This window comes from Fundulus heteroclitus, chromosome 11, assembly GCF_011125445.2.
Source record: "Fundulus heteroclitus isolate FHET01 chromosome 11, MU-UCD_Fhet_4.1, whole genome shotgun sequence".
In the NCBI taxonomy this organism is placed as follows: domain Eukaryota; kingdom Metazoa; phylum Chordata; class Actinopteri; order Cyprinodontiformes; family Fundulidae; genus Fundulus; species Fundulus heteroclitus.
Window position 1 is genome coordinate 21,229,254 of NC_046371.1, and position 27,115 is coordinate 21,256,368.

Sequence of the window (27,115 nt, forward strand, 5' to 3'; positions counted from 1 at the left end):
TTCTCTGACAGTCAAGTGATCCATGGGTCTTTGTGTTTCATTTAGAAGGCCTAGTTTGTATTTGGATTCTTTTTGTTGCGATTACTTGTTTGCTCTTGTCACTTGTGACTCTCAGTTTCTGTGTTCTGTTTATTTTTTAGAGTTTTTGGGTCCGTAATTTAGGCCTTGTCCACACGGTCCCAGATATCAGAGAAAGAAAATGTAAGCGTTTTGGCCTTTCATCCACACAACAACTCTGTTTTACATCACTAAAAACTATTATTTTCTGAAAAATCCAGCCAAAGTAGAGATTTGAGAAAACGCTGTTTGTGTTTTTGCGTGGAGAAACAGCATTTTAGGGTCCTGGCAATCCCAGACTGCCACAAATAATGTGGCACTGACTTGCAATGAATACTATTAAAGAGCAGATTTTTATGTCTGTTCAGACGCTATTTGCGTGTTTGTTTTTACAATCCCACCTGCTCCAATACATTGAGGTTTCTGCCTTGCGGTGCGCTGCCCCCTGTTTGTTTGGCATGTTTAAAACAACACTCAGAGGCGTATTTGTGAGGGTTTGTGTGGATGTAAACTTTTCTGAAAACGATCCTGTGTGGTGTGCATGATATATTTTTTTTAAAACAATGGGGAGATAAAAATTTGAGACCCAGCTATGTGTGTAGATGGCCTAAAAGTCATCTCGGCTCAGCTCTTCAGTTCAGGTGTTTGCTCCTTTGGACAGGATTCTGTCGTTTGGTCCCACCTGGCTCCCATGTTGCTAATTACGTCTTCAGGAGTTTACAGTAAGTTTTCTTCCTTCAACGTCAGATCCTTCCATTACCTGCTGGCTCTGTAGCAGGTCTCTTGTGTCTCCGTCAGCTTTTATAAGTTTCTTTTTCTACTTATATCACCGTAAACAGGAGACTTCCGTTCTCCCTGCTGAGCCTGGGACTTATTTTGCCAAAACAAAATGTGACCGACAATTAGAAAATTGTGTTATTATAATTTAGTCGCTAATCAACTTTTATTTCTTTAAATGCAGCCTTCACATTCTTTATATAATGTAATGCCAGAATATGTGGAAAATGACATTTTATAGGTAGTTAAAAACAGTGAAAAAGTGGTGATACACTAATAAATGATGAATACAAAAACATGTAACTATTCTCCTGTGGAATCTTGACTGATATAGGAATTAAACATTAGGTCAAATTGTCTTTTTGAATGAACATAAGGTTTCGTACTAAACAATTTGCTCAAATGTGCAGACATTTTCCTGAGAATTGTGAGATCCAGAAAATTATTGGAGAAATGTGTTCCTGACATAAGGTATACGTCGCCTCTTTCTTTCACGGTGATCAGTTTTCTTTCTGCGAGCTCCTCGGCCCATCAAACAGAAGACACTTTGCCTGTGAGGAGAGAAAGATTTCTTTTAGCTAGAGAGTACATGTTGCTGTCCGTGTCTCTTTGCGAGCGCCTGTGTGCCAACCTCATGCCAGCGCAGTGTATCGGGGGGCAAGGCCAAGTGGCAGTGCGGACAGATGTCTGTGTGATCGGCCATCTCCTGGTTCCTTTGTCCCCAGCAGGGCCCCTCGCTGCCCCACAGGGGACGACACGTGGAGTGGGAGGAACAGGCCACGCCAAAGTGAGGTCTGGGATCCATCTGGTAATTCACTTTCTGGCCACTAGAGGACAGAGGTGATTCAGGTTCAGAGTCTTCCTGAAACACAGGGAACAGAGACCTGCAGTATGTTGCTGTAAACTGCGCCAAGCTAAGCCGTGCTTTGCCGTTTTTGAAAGGTTGCTTTTGTTTATCAGAGGGGAACAGGTTTTGCAGGCAAAACTATTTATCAGACATTTGAATTTCACTCATTCGTATTTGGTCCACACAAGCAGAGAATGTCCCAAACCGCAGCTACAGTTCTCCTAAAAAGGTCACCATGCCCTGGATGCTATACTGTATGTACAGTGAAACCTTGCAAAACATACATTTAAAGCATTTTGACTGAGACGGGGGAAAAAAATTCAATATGTTGGCTTAAAGAAAGAAGCATTATAATGACATGAAATGACAGGAGTGCTATGCATCTCAGTCACGCCCTGCAAGGCAAGACATTTGAAACACAACCACCCTGAACGCATCAATAGTTTACAGTTTGCTTTACAGAGTATTATGTTGATACTAAGAAGTGGTCAAGTTACGGTGAGAGTTGTGAGGGACCTCTACGAATTTCAGATGCCACGCTGCATACAGTATCTCACAAAAGTGACTACGCCCCTCACATTTTTGTAAACATTTTAATATATATTTTAACGTGGCAACATTGCAAATATGATACTTTTATACAATGTAGTCAGTGTGCAGTTTGTTTGACACCATGTAAATTTTCCGACACATAACTCAACACATTGCCATTAATGTCCAAACCGCTGACAGCAAAAGTCAGTGCACCCCCTAAGTGAAAGTGTCCAAACGGTGCCTAAATAATCATCTTTCCCTCCCCGGTGTCATGTGACCCGTTAGTATTACAAGGTCTCAGGTGTGAATAGGGAGCAGGTGTGTTCAATCTGGTGTCATCACTCTGCCACTCTCTCATACTGGAGAAGTTTAGCATGGCACAGATCTCCCTGAGGATTTGGAAAGTACATAAAGATGGCCGAGGCTATAAGAAGTAGGCAACACCCGGAGACTGAGCAGCAATACGGTGGCATAGACCATGCGGCGGTTTAAAGGGACAGGTTCCACCCAGAACAGGCTTCGCCAGGGTCGGCCAAGGTACTTGAGCGCGTGTGCTCTGGGTTGCATCCAGAGATTGTCCTTTGGAAAGCAGATGTATTTTGAAGGGTTGGGGGGTCAGCCTGTCAGTGCTCTGACCAGACGCCGCACAATGTATCAAATCAGTCTACTGTCGTCCCAGAAGGAAGCCTCTTCTAAAGGTGATACACAAGAAAGCCTGCAAACAGTTCGCTGGTGATAAGCAGACTAAGGACATGGATTACAGGAACCATGGCCTCATCAGACCACGATGCACTTATTTGGTTGAGATGGTGTTAAACGTGTGTGGCGGTAACCAAGTGTCAAGCACGGCGGTGGTAGTGTCATGGTTGCTGCAAGAGGGCTGCTGGCTATGAGGAGCAACAATTCATTGCGGAAGCCATCATGTACTTTGACATACTGAAGATTTTGCAGCACCCGGGAAGCAATCTGGGGTAAAAGGGTCTTGCTCTTGCACGGTGGCAGTCTGCAGGGTTTGAGCCAGGTATCTGCAGCCTTGTTGAGAAGGCAAGTGCGCTGCTCTAATCCCCTAGACCACCACTCCCTCTTGTAGTCATGGAAGAGTGGAAGAGGATTCCAGTGGCAACATGCGAACCTGTAGTGAACTCAGTGCCCAAGAGAGCTTTGGCAGTGCTGGAAGATAATGGTAGTACTCACTTTTGTGAGGTGCTGTATGTACTGCATCGATCAATAGTTATTCTGAACAAGAGTTGCACCAATTTCAGCAAAGGATTCAATATTTTTGTCACTTTTTAATCACTTTATTTTTTTAGCATTTACCTAATGTATAATTTGGACATGTATAAATAGCTGAGTGCTCAGAGGCACATTTTCAGTGCAATGTGTTCGCCAAATTCTCAGAGAAAAATGAAGTTCAGTTAAAAATATTACCTCCTGTTTAGGACCATTGGGATGAGACTCAGGGTCAAGAGACCTCAGACAATACCAGCATGGCTCAGAAGGGACATCTATAAAGACACAAATTATACAATGCATCAGACTAGGCAGTATAACAGATGTTATTTGAATCCACACACAGAAGCTAATAACAAACTTTAAAGTTCAGACAACCATTTGTGAAATTAGTCACACCACTCAAGTTTCCCCACCCCCCATTTTTCCTATTACAACCAAGAAGTTTAAAGTATTTTGTTGAACCTTTATTTGATTGATGAAGAGAACCTAGAGGATAACCGTAAAGTGGAAAGGGAAATTATGATTTTCAAAGGTTTTTGCAACTGATAATCAGAAAAATACGGCGTGCTTTCACAGTTAGCCCTCTGTGCTCTGATATCCCCAAATTAAATCAAGTGCATCTGCTACTGAATATAAAAAAAAGATATAAAACAGTCCACCTGTGTGTAAGTTAATCTCAGTAGGAGTCAAGCGTTTCTGTGAAGGTTTTTGCCGTTTGATCTAGAATGTCAGTGAACAAAACAGCATCAGGGTTCTGTACATCAGTTTAGCCTGAATTCAGGACCAAACTGTGGTTCTGGTTGTGACGTTGTTCTTAAAGGGTTAAAATGAGAGGTTTGAATCTTTAAAGTTAAAGTGCTCAAAGAGAGAATCTATTGTCAACAGAATGTCCCCACAGGTATGTGGAAACGTAACACGAGTTTGTGTATCCTACTCTGTGCGGCGGGGGAATGAGATGACGCTGATGGGGGGCTCATGTCCTCCCCTGCTGACAGGCGGGCCTCTGGGAGGTAGTCCTCACCGCCCTGCACGGATGTAGTTATTGTAGCCTCCTGTGCCGATGTCTCTGCAATACCGTTGCATTGATCCTCGACAATCTAAGACCATACAACAGCAACAATAACAAAAAAGATCTCATTGATGCAGATGATGTTCTCGCTTTCCTTTCAGTGGGCCATGTGGGTGTTACCTCTCCATCGCAGACTCCACTGTTGTTCCTGGTGCTCTCCTTCGGTGCCTGGACACTTCTAGACTCAGGGTTTTCCTCACTGTGGTTTTCTGCTGGCATTTCTGCCTGGACAGACGTCGGCCCGCTGCTTTCTCAGGGGAAAAAGGAGCAGAATTGAGAAACATGCCCTCCTAACCGCCTGACAAGAGGGTTATCAGCTGCTCGGTTACCTGAAGCTTGAACCAGCTCAGGCTATACTGTTACTCAGAAGGCAAGTGCTTGATTAGTCTCGAGCGTTCATCCACTCCTTGCCTTACCTTTCTTCCTCCATCCCGGCTCGTGCGTTTCCCTCCCAGGTTGCCTGATGTGGCGTTTTCCTCCTAATCCCACTCTTCTTTGGCTTTTTCTTTGCCCAGTCTTGCTCTGTCTGCTAGCCCCTCTAGGCTCTCTGTCCTTCCTCTCTGTGTGTCTGAAACGGAAGCTGCAGGCTCTCAATATTTCATGTATCTGAATAGCTCACAAGCAGGTCTCTGTAAAGAGTAATCGGATGACGGTTCCGGTATCCGTGTGGTGAGGGCTGGCTTGGCATGAGCGAGACCTGCAGAGGCCACGGCACTTTCTCACTGATCTCACGAGGTGTGCAAGAACCTCAGGCGTTTTAATCTCACTTGTTGCAGATATTCTAATGTGCTTATCCTCTGCATGGGGTGGCAGTGGATGACTGAGCTTCTGCTTTATTACATTCTTTGTATGACTGGGTCAGTGATGAGAATTGTCTTTATTTGAGATTTAAATTGTAAAAGAAAAATAAGCAATAAATCAATCAATTTATACAAATAATGTGTATCAATGGGTTTATTTGGAAATAAGCAAATTGGGTCCTGTTAAGCTGTTGTCACAACTTTTGTGTCTCTTTTAAAGATTACGGATGTACAGTAAGTAATCACAAAAAACTATAGGTTTATAGAAATGTATGGACATTCTTGGGCTAAACATGTAGATCCCTGAAAAATGACTAAAAGGTTTAAGAAAATAATGTAAAGATTGGGGGACAAACTGTTGGAGGTCAAGTTAAAGATGTCTAAAAAGTCTTCAGCAAACGAAAACAAAAACTGGAAAAGGAGTGGCGCAGAACACAATCTATGTTGTTTGAAGTCTGGTGTAAAGTTCCCACGGTCAATGATGATTTGGGATGCCGTGTTATCCACTGATATTGGTCCACTGGGTTTTCTAAAGTCCACAGTCGACACATACATCAACCAGGGAATATTAGGGAACTTCATGAATTAGTTTTGTGGAGATGCTAATTTAAATTTCCAGCAGGACTCACATGGTTTCTAGGTGTGTTGTATTTTGACTATTCCCTAGTCATGTTTCCTTCATCGTGGTTTTTTGGCTTATCCCTTTATGTTTGTTGTTCTTGGGTGTTTGAGTTTTTAGATTTCTTGTTTAGGTATTTGAGTTGCTGCCATTTTAGCTGGCACTTTTTTAGCTGTCTTAATTCACCTGTACTGTAATTTGTACTTTTTGTGTTGTTCCTGTTAGATTTTTCCCTAAGTTTCTGAGAGTCACCATTTCATTCTGCCAGCTGTTTAACATCTCCTCTAATTGTGCTCCCTTCGCTTGGTCCCAGCTGTTGCTCATTTCTCCTGATTAGCTTCTCTGTTTGCCTGTCATTTCTCCACCCTGCCTCGATATTCTCCTGGTTCTCCATGCTCCCTGATACTGAATTTTGGGTTTTCATTATCTGTAAATTATAATCATCAAAATTACAAGAACTTAAAGCTTCAATTATTTAACATGTATTATGAATCTATATAATATATGAGCTTCACTTTCTGAAATGAGTGACAAAACATATTGAACTAGCTTACCATATTCTAAAATTAATTAGCTGTACCTGTATATACATATCAAACAAGCATGTTGTTGGTTTCTGTCCAACTATCGCAAAGGTAGATGTCCGGTCCTTTAAAACTCTACTGGGACCTTAAACTTTTTTTTTTTTGTCAACAAAAAAAGATTAAGGTCCATTTGTCCTCGGTAGTCAGGATTCACAACCTCCGGGTCAGAAAATGTAAATGGACCAGCCCCTAAAGTCGGTTTTAGTACTCGGAAAGTCGGTGCAACAGGATGGTCCCCGACTTCGGCATTCACGATGGCTGCTACTTGCAGCAATATTGAGTAAAACCTCATACTTTGACTGCAACAATTAGTCAGTCATACAGGTGATTATCAAGAGATTTTGCAAAGAAAATTGTAAAACATCTCTGTTTGCTACAACTTTGATTAAGGCAAGAATAAAGACTGTCCCAGTGGCAAAAGTTGGTTTTACATAGTATCAATCACAAAGGTTTAAAAAAAATGCCTCCACTTATTTTGTAAAAAAATAATTATTTAATGTTTTTTCCCTATAAAAAACGTTTTTTGTTTGAAATGTTCAAGTTTTTTCATATTAAGCCTTCTTACACCTTTTAACAAAGGTGCAAAACAAATTTGCCCTCGACTAGTAAGAGAAATTGCAGTTAGACCGTCTTTAAAAAAATACAAAAAGATGTTTGTATTGGAGTTTGACTGGTTCACAAAAACAGTTTAATCATGTAAAAAAGATTATAAAAAATATAATATTTATTAATTTGACTTAGCACAGACATTTGTTTTCAGAAAATCTTTATAATTCAGTATAATTTATCAAAAGTTTCAGAAGGTTTTATTGAATTCAAGATCATCTAAATACCTAAATTAAAAAAAACACTTCTATTGATCCATATATTCAGTAACTCATGTGCAAAGTTCTTTGTTCAGTTGTTTAATAGTGGCAACTCTTGACCACATTAGACACTAGTTTATCAAATTGTTGTTCGGGATGGATGCTACGTACTCCCAAACAGAGCAGGAGGGTTCTGAAACACTCACAGCACTCCTAATTGCTCAAATTTGAAGCTTTGCCCAACATCTGACAGCATCTATGCTCTTGATATTTTGTCTCAACAGCAGATGAATGTGTCAGACTTTCAATGTCAGAAAGTCTGCCAATCTGTTTTATCCCAAACATTTATCTTCCAGAGTCCACTGAACCAAAGAAAACTGCAACAGTTGCAAATAGTTTGATACAAGGAAGCAAAAATGTGACTGCAGTTTCAACATTTTGTTTCTCACTTTAAAAAAAAGTTGAATGATCTAGCCCCAGCTTATCTATGGGATCTCCTCAACCATCCACATACCTTTTAGAGCCCTCCGGTCAACCAGCCAGTTTCTCCTCATGGTTCAGGGATAAACGCAGAGATGATCGAGCGTTCGCTGTAACCGGCCCAAGAATGTGGAGTGCCCCTCCCTCAACATGTCTGCACCTTTCAGAGAATAGGATAATTTAAATCTCTTTTGAAAACTCCTCTCTTTTCCCTGGCCAATGACTCACTATGACATGCTGAAGAATAGCTCTAAGAAATCTTATAATAAGTCTTCTGTATGTTATTTATCCTTGCTAATGTTTTATTCTATAAGCTATTTTATGTTTGTCAGCGTAACTGTGAAGCATTCTGGTGAATTCTTGTTATTTTTAAGTGTGCTACATAAGTAAATTGGACATTGGTCACACAGATTGTGTTTTTGTGACCTCCATCCTCTAGATCCCGGTGAAAAGCTGCCCGAAAATAAAATGGAAAGAAAAGTGGAGGCATTTTGAAACTTTGTGCAGGGCTTAACTTATTAGATTCTCAGATAAATCGATAGACATCAATACCTTTTTCCAGTTTTTTTTTACAACTGCCATCTTGTTCATACCCCCTCTTCGACTGCAGAGACCCATCGCTCCAGCAGATGGGGAGAGAGTATTTTCTTGGTGATATTGAAAATGTAGTCGTGCAAACATGAACAAAAAACATGAATATCTCTCGGGTGTTTTGTTTTTTTTCTGTACTCTTTTTTTTTTTATGCTTTCTTGTTTCTTCATTTTTTTTTCTATTCTATCCATCCAAGCACACGATCCCTGACGTTATGCTCTGTTATTAACAGTATTGTCATGTGTTGATCTGAATTTCTGTCATGTTGTTCACACAACTTGCCTTAGTCGCTCTCTATGAAAAGGATTCCCATCATCATGCATGGTGTTTTGGTGCAAATTTCAGCCACCATCACCATTAGCCATCTGAGTTTGCATTATTGGGATCTTCTTAGGAGCCGTGCAAGCTGTTTCTGTTCAAATGTCTGTGCATCTGTACGTGTCTTCCTGTAAATGCGCAGCAGGTAATTTGAGCGTTTTTTTTCATGTGGTTGTGTGTGTGTGTGCGTGCGTGTGCGTGTGTGTGTGTTTTGGTGGGAGGAGGGAGACGAGGAACATAAGTGGAGATGACTCACCGGTCTTTTGTGACAGTGGTGCAGAGAGAGTGTTTTTCACCCATTTCTTTCTCCCTTGGGGTTTGCATATAAAACAAGAAATGGAGAAAGGATGGAAGGAAAGGAGGATGAAACTGGATGTTAGGTAGCATCGGGGATAGGTGAGGAAGGGTAGAGGGAGCGTGGATAATTGTGGGCAAAAAGATGGTGTAGATTGGGATAAGAAAGGCAAGGAAAAGATGAAAGAGGTGAGCAGGAAGATAAGAGGTGCACAGATCATAAACAAGGAGAGTGTTGCAGTGGGAGCGATCCTGGCAGTTCTGCCTCTAGAGTCCTAATGGCTCCTGAAAGCATGTTTGATGGAGTGTGTTCTGTTCAACAAAGTTGATATAAGGGGAAAACACTGAAAGTAATGAGGTGAGATTCATGTTTAATTTAAAGGGCGCTTTCGGGTTAGGACTTGCAGACAACTTTGTTTGCTGAAAATGCATCTAAAACTAAACACAAATGTAAAAATCATTTTTTGCATCACCGCAGTTCTTACTCCACAAAAACGACACGCTGACATCTTCCGAGCAGGAGGAAAGGCTTTCAGGGGTCATTTTACGTACTGTAAGTGAAAAAGTGCAGTGCCTTGTAAAAGACACCGATCAACCTTTCCCAACATTTTGTCAGGTTATCTTCGAAGTAGCTAATTCAAAGGATTTATTTATTTATTTTACAAATTAAACAAACAGAAAAGTGTGGAATGCATTCAACTACCTTTGACCAGATACACATAAAAAAGGTTAACCAGTTACCTTTAAGTGTCACCTAATTAGTTATCTGTGTGTGTTCAATCTCAGTATAAACGCAGCCTTTATGTGAGAGCTTTAGAGGTTTGTTTGAGAACATTAAAGAACAAGCAACACCAAAGACCAAGGAACACAGCAGACAGGTCAGGGATAAAGTTGTGGAGAAGTATATAAAGCAGGGTGGGGTTATAAAACAATATTTCCATCATGGAAACACTGTTCAATCCCTCATTGTTTGGCACAACTGTCCACCTGTGCAGCTATGGCCGTCCACCGATTCTTACAGTGAAAGTATTAATCAGAGCAGATCTCAGGAAGGCCAGGGTTACTTTAGAGGAGCTGCAGAGAGCCGCTGTTCAGGTGGGAGAATCTGTTGGTGGGACGACTATTAGTCATACGCTTCACAAATACGGTCTTTATGGAAAAGAAGTTTGAAGACAATCTGGGATTTTAGAAAAGCTGTTATAAGCCCTGCCTACCATGAGTCATGCAGGGCGGACAAAAAAACAAGGCAAGGAAGGTGTCAGATGAGACCAACGCGAAACTTTCTCTGTCTACATGCCGTGTGTGTGTGTGTGTGTGTGTGTGTGTGTGTGTGTGTGTGTGTGTGTGTGTGTGTGTGTGTGTGTGTGTGTGTGTGTATGTGTGTGTGTGTATGGAGAGTCCGAGGGGCAAATAACACCGACAATCCTCATGAACACACCACAGACTTTTCTTCAGCATAGACAGGGAGGTTGGTCTGAGTTAATGGTAAGATGGAGACGATGCTGAACCTGCTATGGATTTGTTTAGATCAAAGCATTATCATGTGTTAAAATGGTTACATGTGTTACTTTTCTGCTGGTCTATTGCAGAAGAATGTCATTACAACTCACTGGAGTTTGTGGCTCTAATGGGACAAAATGTTTGTGTGTGTGTGTGTGTGTGTGTGTGTGTGTGTGTGTGTGTGTGTGTGTGTGTGTGTGTGTGTGTGTGTGTGTGCGTGGTGGTGGTGGGGGGGGATCAATGAATGCTTGTAAGACTTTTATAATTTCAATACAGCACTTACAAAATAGGATCTAACAATTCACATCAGCAGTTTTTCTTTGTGTATGCGAATATCACACCTGGATTTATTTAACACCGAAAATAAAGACGTCCCTGTTTTTGAGACCGAATCAAAAAAACATTCCCATTAAACCGAATTGTAGTTTAGCAGAAATTTTGTAGGAATTGTTCCATTGACGTTTGGATGTTTGGTTGAAAAAAAAGTCTAATTTCAGTATATTTTTTTTACTTTGCACTTAAATCAAAATTATCAGATTTTATCAACATTTTCTATGCAGGTATTATTTAACACCAGTAAAAAATGTGATTTCATAGCGATCCAAAACTGCAGCTGGTGTTTCCTTACTAAGGTAATCCAACACTGTTGATTTGTTATCAAAACTGTTAAAATGAAGAAGAAGTTGTGGACTTGTTTCAGTAATTATGTGACTTTTAAAAGCAATCGGTTCCACCAGAGCTGTTCAGGGTCTTCATAGCATAGGGGGTGGATACATATGCACATATTGCCATGACCCAGAAGAATAGAAGTCCAGTTGTTTTGTTTTTTAACCTTTTTTGGATTGATCATGACCTGGATACCTGAGAATTTGCACAGGCATACACACATGCCAACATTCTGTTCATTTTCTGTATTTATTCATATATTTCTTCTGATTTCACCTCACCAACATAGACTATTTTACAGGTTGGAATGTAACAAAATAGGTGGAGGGGTAGAAAGGCACTGTAGGTAGTGACATGAAAAAGGATTTGATTAGTTGTTCAGCAAGAAGAAAATGTAAAACGAATTTGAAGAGACGCTCTATACTCTCAGAGCCTAAAGGCAGGCAAAGTGTGCTGGAGTGAGAAGACAGTCACAACTGGTTGTTAAAACAGCTATGCATCATCGACGGTCACAGTTCTGTCTGAAAGAAGTCTTTCTGAGGGTTGAAATGCCCTGAATTGTTAGTCTTTCAACAGCAAGCGGAGAAGATGCGTCACTAGATGCTGCTTTTTTCTTCAAACGTCCACATCTCCAAAAGGCAGCTGTGTTGCATTCATTGTTGAAAATTGATCAAGCGATGCAAATGCTGCTCAACTGTGGCGCAAGATCCACAGAAAACGTGGCAAAAGCATGACTAAGAATTACAATTTCTGAGACTTGCGTTCTTATTTTTTATTTTTTTCAATCTGACTCTGAGAATGGCATTTATGATAATTTGGTGTTGTGTAAACAGGCTCCCTTATTGAAGTTTAAAGCTTTCACCTATCTTTTTTTATTTACTCTATTATTGTTTTTGTCCAAGAGAAGAATACATCTCCAGTTGTGGTCATATTGAGCTCTAACTTCACCTGAGGAACATTTACAGGATTAAAGGACTAATGACTCAGAAGGATCTGGAAAAACTAATCCATGCGTTTATATTTAGTAGAATTGATTACTGCAACAGTGTTTTCACAGGTCTTCCTAAAAAGTGGATCAGATAGCTGCAGCTGATCCAGAACGCTGCTGCCCGCGTCCTCACTAAGACTAAGAAAGTAGAGCACATCACCCCAGTTCTAAAGTCCTTACACTGGCTCCCTATATCTCAGAGAATAGACTTTAAAATACTTCTCTTAGTCTATAAATCCCTAAATGGCTTAGCACCTAAATACATTACAGACTTGTTATCAGGGCATCAACCCTCCAGACCATTAAGGTCTTCTGGCTCCAGCCTTAGACTTAGACTTAGACTTAGACTTTCTTTATTGTCATTTTGTATACACAGAGTGCATACAGAACGAAATTTCGTTTTCACACAGCTCAGAAATATTGCAGTAACTCTACAGGATACCTTGCAGTGAATTACAGTACAGGATAAAGTGCCTTCTCTGCATACCTAGAACCAGAACTAAACAAGGAGAAGCAGCATTCAGTTCCTATGCTCCACTTATCTGGAACAAACTTCCAGAAAACTGTAAAAACAGTTTTTGCTACTCTGATTTCTTTTTCGTTTTTTTCCCTCTCATTAAAATCACCGTCCTATATTTCTGCCTAACCCCGTTTGTGCTTGGGTTCTTTAACTCCACAATATCTGGCAAGTGTACATCTTTTGTTAACTAGCTACAGTGTTATTTAGTGATGGAAAGATCAGCACGTACTTTAATTTGCTATGTTGAAAAAGTGCATCGCTCAGTTCAAAGTTGAAATCTGAATGACTGACAAGGCCAAAATCGCCCTGCGCTCAATTTGCTCCATATCACACAGGCTTGTTTTGTGTAAAGTAACGAGAAGAAAATGTGTAACCAAGCATCAAGGGTGAAAGGGTCACTCACAAAATGACCCTTTTTTACTGAACTGCTACCATATTCATCTAAAAATCTAACCTATTCAAAGAAGGTGTTGGTTAAAAGAATATTGTATAATAATTGTACTAAAAAAGGCAACCGCATCAGTGTGCACAGAAAGAGTAGCAAAATGGAGAAAGCAGAGCATCAAAGTGTATAAAAATACACCATTTGCTGGGCAAAAAATAACACAAACAGGATACCGTTAGTTGCCATGCAACCTAATAGGATGCATTTCTGTAGTAGTAATTTGGTCTTTTTACTGCTGCAGTATGGTGATATCATTTAGTGTGCAAACATGTCCTGCATTACTAAAATCATGGGTCTTATACTTTACACTCCCATCGCACCCAGTAATTGATACCATGTTAAAATAAAATATCAACATGAAATAGTAGTGCGGTTAAAAAAAACAACATGATTATAATTTGATTTTGATTCGAAGGCTATTCAATATTCCTGTAGCTAATGGCTGATATTTTGCATTTCATTTCTCTTTCTGTAAATGCATGAACTTCTTTGGGCAATTGCCGATAAATGATTGTGATTTCAGACTCATCCGAGCCGCGAGTTGGATTTAAACAGCTTTTGTGCTGGTGAGAGTAGGAGCCTTTTCAAATATTCAAATTGCATTTTAATCATAGCATACCCACCGGGAGAAACATGGATGATTAGTATCAGGATGTGACATGATCTAACACAGGATAAAGATTAATCTATCTGTGGATGCAAAATGTTCATGTTAATTGTGTATTATGCAGAGTGACATGATCGTGGGGAATAGGATGTTATGATGTGCCCTTTTGAACAGGTCTAGAACAGGACCATCTTCCCGCATGGACCAGATGTTTCAAAGAGACAGCTTACCCAAAACCATCATTCATCAGTTGTCAGTCTGTGTACTCAGAGACATTCAAAATAAATCCAAATTGTTGAGATAAACATTTTAAGACACTTTAGAGGATTTGTTCGTCAGGGTAGAGCAAACTAATGTCTGATATGGAGAAAACTAAAGTTCAAAGTTCTAATGCCAGTTTTTAAATACGTTTTGACTGCTTTCTTTGTCAAAATGTCTTAAATAAAATTAAAATCAACAATTCTACAAATTAACCCTAATTAATTAATAGTAATAATGAGATTATATAAAATATTTTCAAATGCCATGGCACATAAAGGTCAATCAATCAACTGTATAATAATTGTACTAAAAAACTGAATTTTCAATTGTAATGCAAATTGCAGTTGACTAATAAAATTGATTGATAAAGGTAACAAGTGCATAAATGATAAACCCAATAAACACCAATAGGTCTGAGTGATAAAGGAGATCATCAGCTATTAAACAAATTCTCCACAAAATGCAAACCACTATAGGTCAATTCAATTAATTTCAAATCAGTTCAGTTCGGTTTATTTAAATGTAACGGACTCACAACAAATGTCATCAAAGAGCACTTTACAAGACAAAAAAGGTCCAAGTCATATTTATGTAAGCAGATATTTATATTGAAATCAATAAAAATCATACCAGTACAATCCAGACATACATAGAGAAAATCATATTAATTTACATACAGTCAAATTCAACCAGAATCATAATAATGCATATTTCAAAGACTGCTGGGGCAACCAGCAGCTGGACTCAACTAATCATGACACTAATCCCACACAATTAAACAATTACTTCCTGTATATAACTAATTTTAAACGGTTACATAAACGCATATGCGTATACTTTACACACTGATGGTACTTCAATTAAGTGTGCAGGTTTTTTATGTGAACTGTTTATTCATTTATCTAATTGTTTTGTCTTCAGGTTAATTCTCCGCCCTCCTCAATTTGTTTCTTCAGTTCAAACCTACAAGTTGTTGTTTTATCCTTTTCCTGCCTGTCATTTTATACCTACGAACTGCAAATGTATTTTGTATGTTTTGACAAATTATAGGGATAAATGTTTATAAAAATTGTGAAATGTCATGTGTAACATAAATATATATTTTTTCTGAAGACTTTGTAATGCATTTCCATTTAGTTTCATTCTGATTTGATTAGGAATCCAGATAAAACCAAATTAATCCTATAGTAACATTACAAGCCCCAAAGTATTCACAGGTCTGTCACACACATGAACAAGTGTGCAATGCCATTCTTAAGCAATGGGGTTTTATATAATGTTATAACAGCTTCAGCTCTCCTGGGAAGGCTTTCCAAACCATTTAGGAGTGCATTTAGGTGATTTCTTTAACCATTCTTCCAGAAGCTTCTGTGAGGTCAAACACTAATGTTGGTCCCAAAGGTGTTCTATCCCGTCGAGGTCAGGGTTCCTTTCTGAAACAACAGGCTTGCTGATCTACATTTTCATGGACCTTGCTTTGTGCACTTGCGTGCTGTCGTGGAACAGAAAGATGTCACCCCCAAACTGTTTCCACAAAGTTTGGAGCATGGAATCGTCTACACATCCCATGAAGCTCCCTGTGCACAACACTTTGGCTACTCTTAATGCCACATGAAGTTTGCAGATCTGTTGTTATTTAACGCTGCAGAACGTTGTTATACACTGACAACATGCACTTTGACTCAACTTGGCCGACCACATGGTCGGTGAGCTGCTGTGATTCCTGATCACAATTTGTTTTTACACCCCTAACCATTGACTGGGTAGTATTTGGTTGCATGGGAATTTAATGACTGGGCCTATGGTACAGGTGGCATCCTATCATGGCACCACACTGAACTTCACTGAGTCGTTGAGAAAGGGGCAGTCTTTCACAAATGTGTGTGGAAGCAGCCTGATTGCCATGGTGCTGGATTTTACACACTGGAAATAAATGGAACCCCTGAATTGAATCGGTGGGATGGGTGAGCGAGTACTCTCTGTATTAGAGCGTATAATATTTTGGGAGGTACAGAACCACATTTCTTTTTCTAGAGAATGCTGGGTAGATCGTTAAATACTACTTTATATCATCACTTTTTAAAGTGGGTGCTAAACGCGCCAGGGGTGTGATTCAAACACGATCTAGTACAAAGGAACCAAAACTGCAAAGAGGCAAAATGACCAGCAACCTTTGATGTTTTTAATAAATCTGTTTATGGGCTCTCTTTAAGCCACCTGCTGGTGTGGTAGCCCCAAGCAAGTTGCTAAGTCCGGCTACACACGAATACACATACGCAGCAAATTTTTTTCAGCTTGGGTCTCGCTATTAGCAAGAATATCATCAAAGCCGAGTATTTGTCTTTGTTGCAATAAGAGCAGAAAATGAAAATGCAACAGTGGGACAATAAAAGCATACAGAGTTTGTCAAATCTGTCACAAGATTAGTAATTTTGTATTGAAAAAAAAAACAAAATCGCTTTATGTAATGAGAACCGGTAACAAGTTTGAACAGCTGGTGGAAAGACATAAAGCTAGCAAGTGAAATCAGAGCATTCAATCCAATGAAAATATATGAAGAATAGCTTTCTTTCCACTGCTGCGAACAGATGTTGGCCATGTATTAACAAGCAGCTGTTTTCTTGCTGAGAGCAGAAGGAAATAGATTGCTGCTCAACTCTTCGTCTTCTTTTGTGTTCTTGCACTGCAGCAGTGATTTTGTCAAAGTGCAGTTCTGTGTTTAGTTTTACTGAGTTGTGACTGCCACCACAGACCTACGGCCTCTTTCTCTCTCTTTCTCTCTGTCAGACGAAGGGGGGAAATGAGGTTGATTAAGTGCACTTTAACTATTACAATTTTTAATGAATGTCTACAACTGATTGAGAAAAAAACACAGAGCTTCCAACTCCATTTGCCCTTCAGTTGTTGCGGTATCATTTATAATACGCAAACCTTCAGCATGACTAAAGGCCAGTGACTGGCAAGGCATGTGGTGTATATATATTTATATACATATATATATACATACACCATATATATATATATATATATATATATATATATATATATATATATATATATATATATATATATATATATATATATATATATGGTCGGATAGTTCAAGGGTTGCATCATTCACTTACTTTTTTGTTTACATGTAAAAGCGCAGTTCAAATTTCCTATCAGCTGCTTCCTAAGAAGCAGGACAATCACTCCAACTGGGTTTAATTAACAAATGATGACCATGTGGTCATCTTTTGCTATGGGGGGGTCGTTGCCGAGGATGCAGGTACCCGGTTCCATCCCCAGTACTGGCACTCGGGTTCCCTGAGGAAGACTCTTAACCCCAGAACGCTCCCCGGGCGCCTAACATGGCAGCCCACTGCTCCCCAAGGGTGATGGGTTAAAAGCAGAGAACAAATTTCATTGTAATGTATGTTTCAATGACAATAAAGACGATATTACTACTATTACTATGTGAAAATCCACCTTATCCCCATTGTCGTGTACGGTTAAAGATTTCTGGTGCTGTGGGCTTGTTTCTCTGGCAAAAGTCCCTTGGAAATATTTTCAAGGTGCATGATACCCTGGTCTCCTTGACATAAAAAATTGTAAACAAACATCTGATGGCCTCTGCCAAAGAGTCATCATAGGGTCGTTCAGCAGGACAAGAATCCTAAAATCCTGTTTTCCCAATAACTATAGAACTGGTTCTCCAGACAAAAAAGTCAACCTCCTTTCATTGGCCACCTCAGTCCCCAAACATGAATCCTGAAGAAAACCTGAGATGAGCCGAAGATGAGACAGTATAAGAGAGGCCTCTGGAATCTTGAAACATCTGGAGAGGTCAAAGATCCATCTTGTTTATGAAATGTAGCAGAAGAAGAGAAATTACTGTATCTGTTGGTCAAGGGAGGTTGAACAGCAGGGTCAATGTGTGCAGCACCAGTGAACTTATTATTTATGTGTGTAACCAGAGCTGGCCCAAGGCACAAGTGAACTAAGCTGCCACACTGGGGGACAGTCGGGCCCTCCTATAAAGGCATAAAACTTTAACACAGATCTAAAATTTTGGTTTAACCGTGATAGCATAGACAAATGAAAATATTGTCAATCATTTTAAAAAATTCTGATCTATGAGAACTGGCACGTTTACTTTACAAAGTGCAAAGAATAATCTTCATTGTTTGATTTTTGCGTTAGTCTGATGCCACAAGCTTAATCATTTCTTTGTGTTTTAGCTTGGTTTGTTCACAAATAAATGTTAGCAAATAATAACGAAATTATCAATGATTGCTTTTAGAATCAGCAAATTAAACTTTGCACACCCTCCTGGAGTCTTCCAAATCTCGCTGGAATGCTGTCCGTGGTTTTGATGTTCTTAAAGGGATCCATGATTAGTTGTAACAGTGGATTTTATTTAAGAAACATCTATTTTAGATGTAAAAATGATACAGTAAATAGACTGTAAGCTGTTTTAGTTTTTATAAATCTAAATAAAATATTGATATACGGATGTCGCCATGTTGTTTACGCTGCCGTGCATTCTGGGTAAATGACGTATACTAGGTCCTAGCATTAGCTCCGTCCAGCCAAAACAGCAATGACTAACGTTAAACCTTTTCAGTTTGAACTGCAGCGCGTTGAAATTGGTGACAATGTAGTAGTAATAATAATAATAATAACAATAACAATAACAAAAGAATGAATGACACATACCGCTCACAGAACTGTGTGATCCAGCAAGTAGTGCTCTGTGTCCGGTGTCAGGTCAAATAACTCTAAAGGCCCATTCATACCTCACGTAAAAGACCGATACGGAGTGTGGAGTGTTTCATACGGTCTTACCGTCGATTTTCATCTGTATTTTGAAAATTGGGATTACGGAAGAAACAGATCAATACGGAGCAATACTACCGGAAAAGGTGGGGGCGCTATTGAGTTTGTAGTACAAAATGTCAACAAAATCACAAAGAAGATTATAATTCTGGGCTTTAAACAATGGCGGGATTCGAGGAACGACTTGCGGAGCTTGTCCGCAACTACCCACACATATATGATGTGTCGTGTCTGGGGCACAGGGACAAACAAAAAGTTCTAAATAGTTTTCAAGAAATCGGGGAGGCTCTGGGCATGACAGGGGATGTCATAAAATCCAAGTGGACCGCAATTAGGGAGCGCTATGTGCGCGCTCATAGCAAAATAAATAATAAAAAAGCGGCGATGGAGCAAACGGGATGTCTGCAGCAGGCCCTCCAATTTTAGCACTGCCACCTAGAGGAAATATTGGTTATTGCACACCTCAACATAAAAGACGGACGGAGGTATGAAGGAGTCAACGGATAGAACGTACGGACAGAAATATGGATGTGTAGGCCACACGTAGGGTATGAATGGACCTTTAGGATCTGATTGGTCTTGTCTTCGGTCCATTGACACCTGTTTAGGATCTGCTCTTCGGTCCGGTGTCAGGTCTGTGATTTCACATTGGGTACCGACGGAAGTGGTGGTAGCATCGTTATTTCCAAGACCTTTCAGTGTTTCCTGTCTGATGTTTCTCCCAGCGGGTTTAGACGCTTTATGGATAAAAAATAGTCGGCACGGCAGCTGGTTTCGGATTGCGAGGGTAACGGCCACCTGTTGTCATCAATTTTGTTGGAAAATATTACTCAGTGTTCAGGAGCGAAGTGTTGTACGCACAAATGTGGGTCTTTCGGAAGTTGTGTTCATGGCACACTTCTTTTTTTTTTCATGTGGGAAGCCACGAAGACTCACCTCAATTTTTCTGCTGTTTTTTTGTTTCGAAATTATAGCCAACAACGACACCGTGTGGCTTTGTTTAAATTTACACCAGTCAAACGCAATATGTTAAAAAACAACTTGGGTAATGTTAACCTTCCTGTTTTAACTCTGTAGGTTCCAGTCCAGTTGGACCTCACCGCGTCATCAACCCAGCATGCATTGCGTAGGTGAAAAACTGCCGACCTCCATGGGTTAAAAAAAAATATAACAAAGAATATACAATTTTTTAATATATATATGAGTTTTTATGTATCACAAAAAGGCTATTTTTAAGTTAATAGGAAAAATACAACATATTTAGGCCAACATGTTCAACTAATCATGGATCACTTCAACAGGAACTAACGCCCAAAATCAAATTCTGCTTAAGGCCTCATAAAACCTTGGGCCAGCCCTGTGCATAAACATCTAAAATATACGTTTAATCTTCCAGTTAGTCACTGAAATGAAAGAGAAGACGTTCAGCAAAACCGAGAATCTGAGTTGTAACGGCAATGTGGAATAACACGACCAAAGCGAAGATGAAGCCAGGGAAAGACGATCTTTGAACCAAACGAAGAGCTATTAGGATTAACATCTAATGTGCGCCCCATTGACAGGCTGCTAATCACAATTAGTGTTTGGGTCCGCCAACAGCATCCATAAAGTTTGCTTTGATGCCAGACAGGCGGCAAACCTGGAGCCCTTCAAGGAAATTACAGCAGGAGGGCATATTGTGTGCGTGATGTGAGCGAGGGGGAGGTGTGAAAACAAGATACAGCAAAACCCATCTGCCAAACACCTATTTCTAACGGCCGACTGGCAGGCTTTAAGCTGAGGGTAACATGACTCAATCTTTATCTTGAATGCCAGCAGCTAAATTACTATACATCTCAAAGAGTGTGCGAGGTTGTGTTTGTCTTTTTGTGTGTGTGTGTGGGGGGGGGGGGGGGGGGGGGCCCTGTGCAGTAACGTGTACAGATGGATGACTCATCCACCAATCATGTGACTCATCAATCACTGCAGTTACCATTTCCCCCCTTCGTCCGCCCGCCCCTCCTCCTGCTAAATTTTTCTATACTTTATTTTTTCTCCTCTTTTCAAGCCCATTCATACTGTTTTCTTGGTTTTGGTGTTGATTATTTGTGAATATATCAACCCCCCCCCCCCCCCTCCCGCCCCACTCTAAAAGATTCTGCTTTGTCTCCCTCTTGATGCGGCTGTGACATATGAGTCGTGCTGTCGCCAGGCTTTGGCTGATTGTAATCGCCTTTTTGTCCCGTTTGGGTTTTTGTTTTACTTTTTGCAGCTGGATGCATGCAACACAGCACTCTCCAAAAAGCCATTAAAAAAACTGAACTTTAATAAAATAATTGCTTTTATTTTTTTTTTATCATATAGCAAAACTAGTAATCATCATGCTGTTATTTACACATTGCACGGGCAAATTTATTTCACACTGTACATCTTACAATGCTAAAGGTGACATCAACAACAACACTCTCCTTTTACAAGACAGATGGCTTCACTGTGCATACAGCGGCCCTCTTTCCTTTGATTTTTCTTCATTTTTTTTTTTTAGGTTCACAGTTTATTCAGAGAAAACAACCACTTTTGCGTTCTCCATACTGTTTTATTTTTTTCCTCTTTTTTTGTTCCTTTTTTTTTGTTCATTTTTTAAGATGCAAGTAGAAAGACGTGCATTTAACGGCTTACGCACAATCCCTGACTCCCTGGACTGAAGCTTTTCAATGAATATCTCCTGAAAAAAATCAACAAAATGCTTGTAGCCTCTTGGTGGAAACATCTGTAATAAAAGGCTGCAAAACACAGAGTGTGATTTCAAGTATTTTTTTTTTTAAGAAAAAGAAAAAAAGGAAATCCAGGGATGTTGAAGAAACAAAAACTGAAAAGGGCGTCGGATGATGAACAACAACAACAACATAAAATTTAAGGCATACGTAAAACTACCACGTGTGTTGACACACACTAAAAAAAAAGAAAAAACTGGATCCCAGAATAGTTAAACACCCCTGGTCCACCATGTTGGAAGTTTTTACCGTTTAAGTTTGTGCTTTTGGAGTCCACAGGGTATCTACAACGGGATCACTTGTGATGAAAGTCATATACAAAGTGAAATTTCCCTTATAGAACCATGATACTGGTAAGGCAAATAATCTAAATCTTGAATTTGAACTGAAACGTGTGTTTAAAATGAATCCAATCTGGCACAAGAAAGGCATCTTAACACATCAAATACAACAAAAATATACTTTCAATTTCATTTTTTTTATATATAGCCAAGAAGTTGTTGATCTGCTTTTCCTTTGTAATGTGACAAAAATATACAACAAAGGATACAAAGTGATGTTGTAAACATATTTTTTAAGGTGTGCATGAGCATCAGAGATTGACCTGAATGGAGGCAGACATACACTGCAGTATGTTCTGGTTTAAAATGTAAACCCATCAAGAGGCTGAACATGGTTACAGGGAGTTTAAAGAGGGACTTTTTCATCCTCTCCCTGACTTAAAAAATAGGAAAATTACAGTGAAGAACAACAGAAAGCTAACTTTTTTTCCCCCCTTACTTCCCTGCTCTTTAAAATGACCACAGGCTCAAAACAAATCTTCTCTCAGTCCCTCGTTCCACCTCTGTTTTAACTTTTCTTTCGGCTTAGTTTTCTGCAAACCCAGCCCTCCTTCAGTCTCTCTGATCTGACAAGTGTCCGAAAGAGTCCCTCAGTACATTCTGCGCTTCATGTAGATCCTCTCGATAAAGTTCTCCAGCTCCTCCTCACTGTCCAGCTGAGGCACCAGCCCATCTTCCTCATAGTCATCTCCCGGGGTGACCTGTGGGTAGTAGTACGGTGGTCGTCTGCCCCTCCTGGGGGCGATCACCGGTTTGGGAGGGGGCAGAGGCTGGTAGGTCCGTGGGTGAGGAAGGATATAGTTAGAGATATAAGGTGTGAGAGGCAGGCGTGGTGGCGGCTGCTGCCTCCAGCCCTGTCCGGCCCGGTTCTTACCCCCACCCCTGTGCCTGCGCCTCGGGGGCTGGAGATCAAGTTCCTGCGGGCCGAAAGGCTGGTCTCGGGAGGGGGAGGACTTGCCGTAGTACTGGGCTTTAGGGTATGGGAAATAAACTGGATAGTAGGCTCGATATGGCTTTTGGTAGTAGGGATAGGAGGGGAAGGCTAAAAACTGTTTCTGAGGTTTATACCAGTAGTCAAGCTGCTTCTGCGGCTTATACCAATAGTCCTGCTTGTATGATTTGACTTTGTCCTTGTGCCATTTCTTGTTGGATTTATTGTGCTTGTAAGGAGCTTTCTTGGGATTTTTTGAGGCTGTGTAGTGGTAAATGGGCGGGGTGGCAAGAGGTGGAGGCACCAGAGGCCGGAAGCGAGGAATGACTGGGCTGCTGTTGATCGGCTGCTGCTGCAGCTCTTTCCTCTTCTTCTTCTTCTCCTCCACATCGCTTATGATCTCGATGACGTCGTCGGCGGGCAGGTGAAGCTTGCTGCTGATCTCGATCAGCCTGTCAATCATCTGCTGGTCCAGGTCGTCTTCATCGGGGAGGACCTCCTCGGACCTCTTGTCCTCGGCGGTGTTGCTGCTCTTCTGCCGCGGCTTCATGAAGGATTGCTGCTTCCTGCCCATGTACTGCAGCAGCATGTCGGAGGCGATGTCCGCCAGCCTCTGCTCTTCCTCCCTGGCTCTCTCCGCCTCCTCCTGCTGCCGGAGAATCTCCTGCTTCTCCGCGCGGGCCCTCGCCTCTTCTTCCATGTGGGTGAGGCTCTCCTCCTCCTCGACCTCCTCCTCGAGCTCCTCGCCTCCCTCGTCGAAGTCATCCATGAAGTTGCCCCCCTTGACGGCTCTGTTGCTGGACGCGTTGTCCTGCCAGTGCTGCTTCTTGCCAGCTCGCGCGAGCTGAGTGTTGTACGCCTTGTAGCCCTTCAAAGGAGGCAGGATCTCATTGTCTTGCAGACCCAAGTCTATATTTTGGAAGTAGCCTCGGATTTTGCGCTCCAACGAGGGCTCATCCCCCTCTGAGGTGGATGCAGTTTTGGCTTTGTCTATGAGCTTTTCTAAAGTATTTTTCTCCTCTTGCTCCTCTTCATTGTTCCTTTCTTCCTCGGTTGCACTTTGATCCTCCCTTGATGTTGTGCTTTTAGCCTCCTCTTCCTCCTTTTGCTTCATTTCATCCCCCTGAACAACTGCCAAATGGCCTAAAATCACCTCTTCAATTGCCTTATCAGCCGCTTGTTTCTCATTGTCCTCCGCCCTCCCCCTCTCCCCCTCTGTCTGCTCTGCTTCTCTTATCTCACCACCCTGCACGCCTTCAGCGGAGGGCAGCTTCCGACTCTGATCCTCCTCCTCCCACTCTCTGGTTCTGCTGGTGAGGGTTTCGCCATCCCCTGGGTGGTCCAGGGATTCCAAAAGAACAGCAAGCACCTGCTCAGGGTCACTCACTTTATCTAATTGGTTATCTTGACCCGGACCGTGACCCTGGTCTCGCGATGCATCGTCTGTGCCAGGGAAAATCTGGGGCTGGGGGGGCGAGAGGAAGGGGGCCAGACTGTCCTCTTTGTGGTCTGTCCGTGTGCGCCCCTGCAGCCCTCCCTCCCCTTGCTCGCCCCACGCCGGGGCGGAGCCAGCCAGCTGTGGAGTGACAATGAGCAGGACCAATAGGATAAGGCGAGCTGTGGAAGGGGCGCTATGACAGGTCATGACCATGCAGGACTGGCAGGAGGGAGGTGAAGCACCTGAAGAAGAGGGAGGATGAGGCAGGGGGAGAAGAAGAGAAAATTATGAGAACGTCTTAACACGGAGTCAGATGCAGGGATTTCAGTGGATGAGGATTATCTGAACAATAGCGTTCTCTCCTTTACATTAAAATGTATTGATATTAATTAGCATTTCATCGATTTGGAGACTAACTTTGTTGCCTGGTATTTAACATTTAAACTAAAAGCTGTTTTTTTTACACATTTATATAGACTTTTGAGAATAAAGCAGTTTGATCACCCATGAAAACATTTTTTTTTTTTTTTTTTTTACAGAAAATCGTTTCTAGTTTCAATTATTTTTCGCAGCTGCATTTTTCAGCATTGCAGTTAAAAGGAGCCTCCGAAGAAGACACGGAGGTGAAGTCCTTCATTTGTTCGAATCACTGCGCATTTTATACGGAAAGCAATCATTCACATCAGGAGTTTGGCCTTTTTCCCCTTTATCTCCTGCCGAATCGTCGCCTGAACCAGATTAATATCTTCACACGGTGCAGATTAAGAGATATGGAACGAATCTTGGTCGGTCGTATTATGCAGGACGAGATTTAACAGATAATATTCGTACTGCGGTAATCATATGCACGTGAATCAACGGGATACATTTTTTTGTTTTTATTGAAAGGAAATTAAACAATGCCTCACCTTTTTCTACAAACGAATGCAACAAAGATCCGGACACCTCCCATCCCTTTCTTTAAAATAAAGCGCAAAAGAGGGGAAAAAACGACAACAACTCTGTTTTAGCCGTAATTTTTGCTTTTTTTCCCCCGTGCGTCAGAGCAATTTGGCACGACGCTGACTTGAAAGATGGCACGCACTGGCAAGTCGTGCGTAAAAGCTTGGGGCAGGCAGCGGTTGGCGGTGTTTAACCCTCGGGTTTCTGTCGGCACAAATTGTAAACAAACAAAAAAAAAAAGAAGAAAAAAACGATTTTTTTTATTCCCACGATTGACGGAAACAAGGGCGGCCAGTAAGGATACGTGGCTTTTGTCCCTTGTGTGATGTTTCTCCAGGGGCGGCAGCGGCGGCAGCGGAATGCAGACGAGCGCAAAAATGTGGGGGCAACGCTGCCCGCATTTAAATTTGTTTCCGTTTTTATTTAATGAAACGAGGAGCAAACGAAGCAATCCAAGCTGACTACAGCGACTGGCCCTGCATATTAGGTTAAAATTAATTAATTTAGAGATTAATAGCTCTTTAAAGTGTGATTTTTAAAGTGCTTCTTTATTATTAAAAAAATGCAAGCAATTGTTTTGGTCATGTGTAATATTCACGAAATTTCCGTGCACGAAAGATCTCCTGACGATAAATATTTACTCAACACAATTACATACAGAGGATTAAATCTGCAATTGTCACCTAGAACACACAAAAAAAAACACAAATACATTTTTGTTATTTTGTATAACTTTTAAAGCCCAAATATTAAGTCATCACAGATAACCTCGTTTTTCTCAAAACGTACTATTCTTTCAAAAATGTAAAGCTACTTTTTTAGATGAATTGGAAAAAAAGACATGCAGCTAATAGGTTAATTTTTAAGATTATAATAGCCTTAAAAGATTTCAAGCTTTTATTAGGTTTCCAGTTAAACAATGGCCATTCTCTGTGTTGCAGAAAATTCTGAATTCTACCAACAAATCAGTGATTTGGGGCGGAAATTCTGAATAAATTCACATACATAAAATGTACCTACATCCTAATTTGTACTGAAATAAAAAACATTAAGTTATTTTTATTTATTTTTTGAAGAAAAAAAAATCAGGAGGAAAAAAACCCAATCCTGATCTGTTTGGTCAGATTGCCTATAGCCATAGATAAAAGATGAGGCTTCACTCCACTTACCTGGAGTCCCACTGGGGGGGTGGGGAAGCGGTGAAACTCACAAAGCACAGGAAAAGCCAAGATTATTATCATGAATAAAGGATCGCTTGAGAGAATTTCAGTTTTCCCTCCTTCTCTGCTCAGCCCGTGACCAACATCAAGAAAGAAAGAAAAAAAAAACCTCTCAGTCTCGGACTCTTTGTTTAGTTTTGAAGGTGTGTTTATATCGCAGCGGCACTGGGCGCTAGTGTACAATTGGGTGAATGTTTTCAGCACCACGGTAAGCGCAACTTTATCGTATATACCCCCTCGCTGGACCACGTGACGCCCTCCCCCCTCAGTCACCCCCCCACCCCCATCTGCAAGGCGCTGCTGACGTCACTCCCATTGATAAGAATGTTGGTGGGGAGATAGCAGAGTGAGTCTAGGCTGGCCCGAGCTGATGAATGAACGGAAATGGCATGAATGAAATAGTACTTTCCTGAATGAAAAGGAAAAAATTGTAGTGATGGAGCTGCCGCGAGGCTGTTTTTCTTCCTTACACTCTTGAAGATTAGCATGTTGCGTCTTCCTTCCTCTGCTCCGGCTTGATTAAGTTCCAGGAGACGAGAAATACACAAAACACACAGGGGCGACCTGGTTCACAGGCTGGGATTTAGGGTCATTTGGTGAGATGCTCCGACAACCTGCAATCTGCATCTTCACACAATGAAGTGGTGCAGACTCGTTTCACCTGCAGTCTGG

General features: G+C 41.0%; 2 protein-coding genes across 3 annotated transcripts; both read right to left on the reverse strand.

The window, feature by feature from the left end:
- Positions 1-993: 993 nt before the first annotated feature.
- LOC110367184 lies at positions 994-7,917 on the reverse strand. Its single transcript, XM_021312187.2, has 7 exons — positions 7,841-7,917; positions 4,934-5,085; positions 4,638-4,764; positions 4,383-4,545; positions 3,644-3,720; positions 1,466-1,696; positions 994-1,385 (listed from the first exon to the last, which is right to left on the reverse strand). The coding sequence occupies exons 2-7, from the start codon at positions 4,945-4,947 to the stop codon at positions 1,335-1,337; spliced, it is 663 nt and encodes a 220-aa protein (XP_021167862.2). The 5' UTR covers positions 4,948-5,085; positions 7,841-7,917; the 3' UTR covers positions 994-1,334.
- Positions 7,918-21,120: 13,203 nt separating this feature from the next.
- si:dkey-175g6.2 (protein Ycf2) lies at positions 21,121-26,652 on the reverse strand. 2 transcript variants are annotated; one of them, XM_036143094.1, is made up of 2 exons: positions 26,393-26,652; positions 21,121-24,523 (listed from the first exon to the last, which is right to left on the reverse strand). In XM_036143094.1, the coding sequence occupies exon 2, from the start codon at positions 24,492-24,494 to the stop codon at positions 22,503-22,505; it is 1,992 nt and encodes a 663-aa protein (XP_035998987.1). In that variant the 5' UTR covers positions 24,495-24,523; positions 26,393-26,652; the 3' UTR covers positions 21,121-22,502. The 2 variants fall into 2 exon arrangements, with proteins under 2 accessions (XP_035998987.1, XP_021167791.2); XM_021312116.2 differs by lacking the exon at positions 26,393-26,652 and adding an exon at positions 25,190-25,453.
- Between the last annotated feature and the right edge of the window lie 463 nt (positions 26,653-27,115).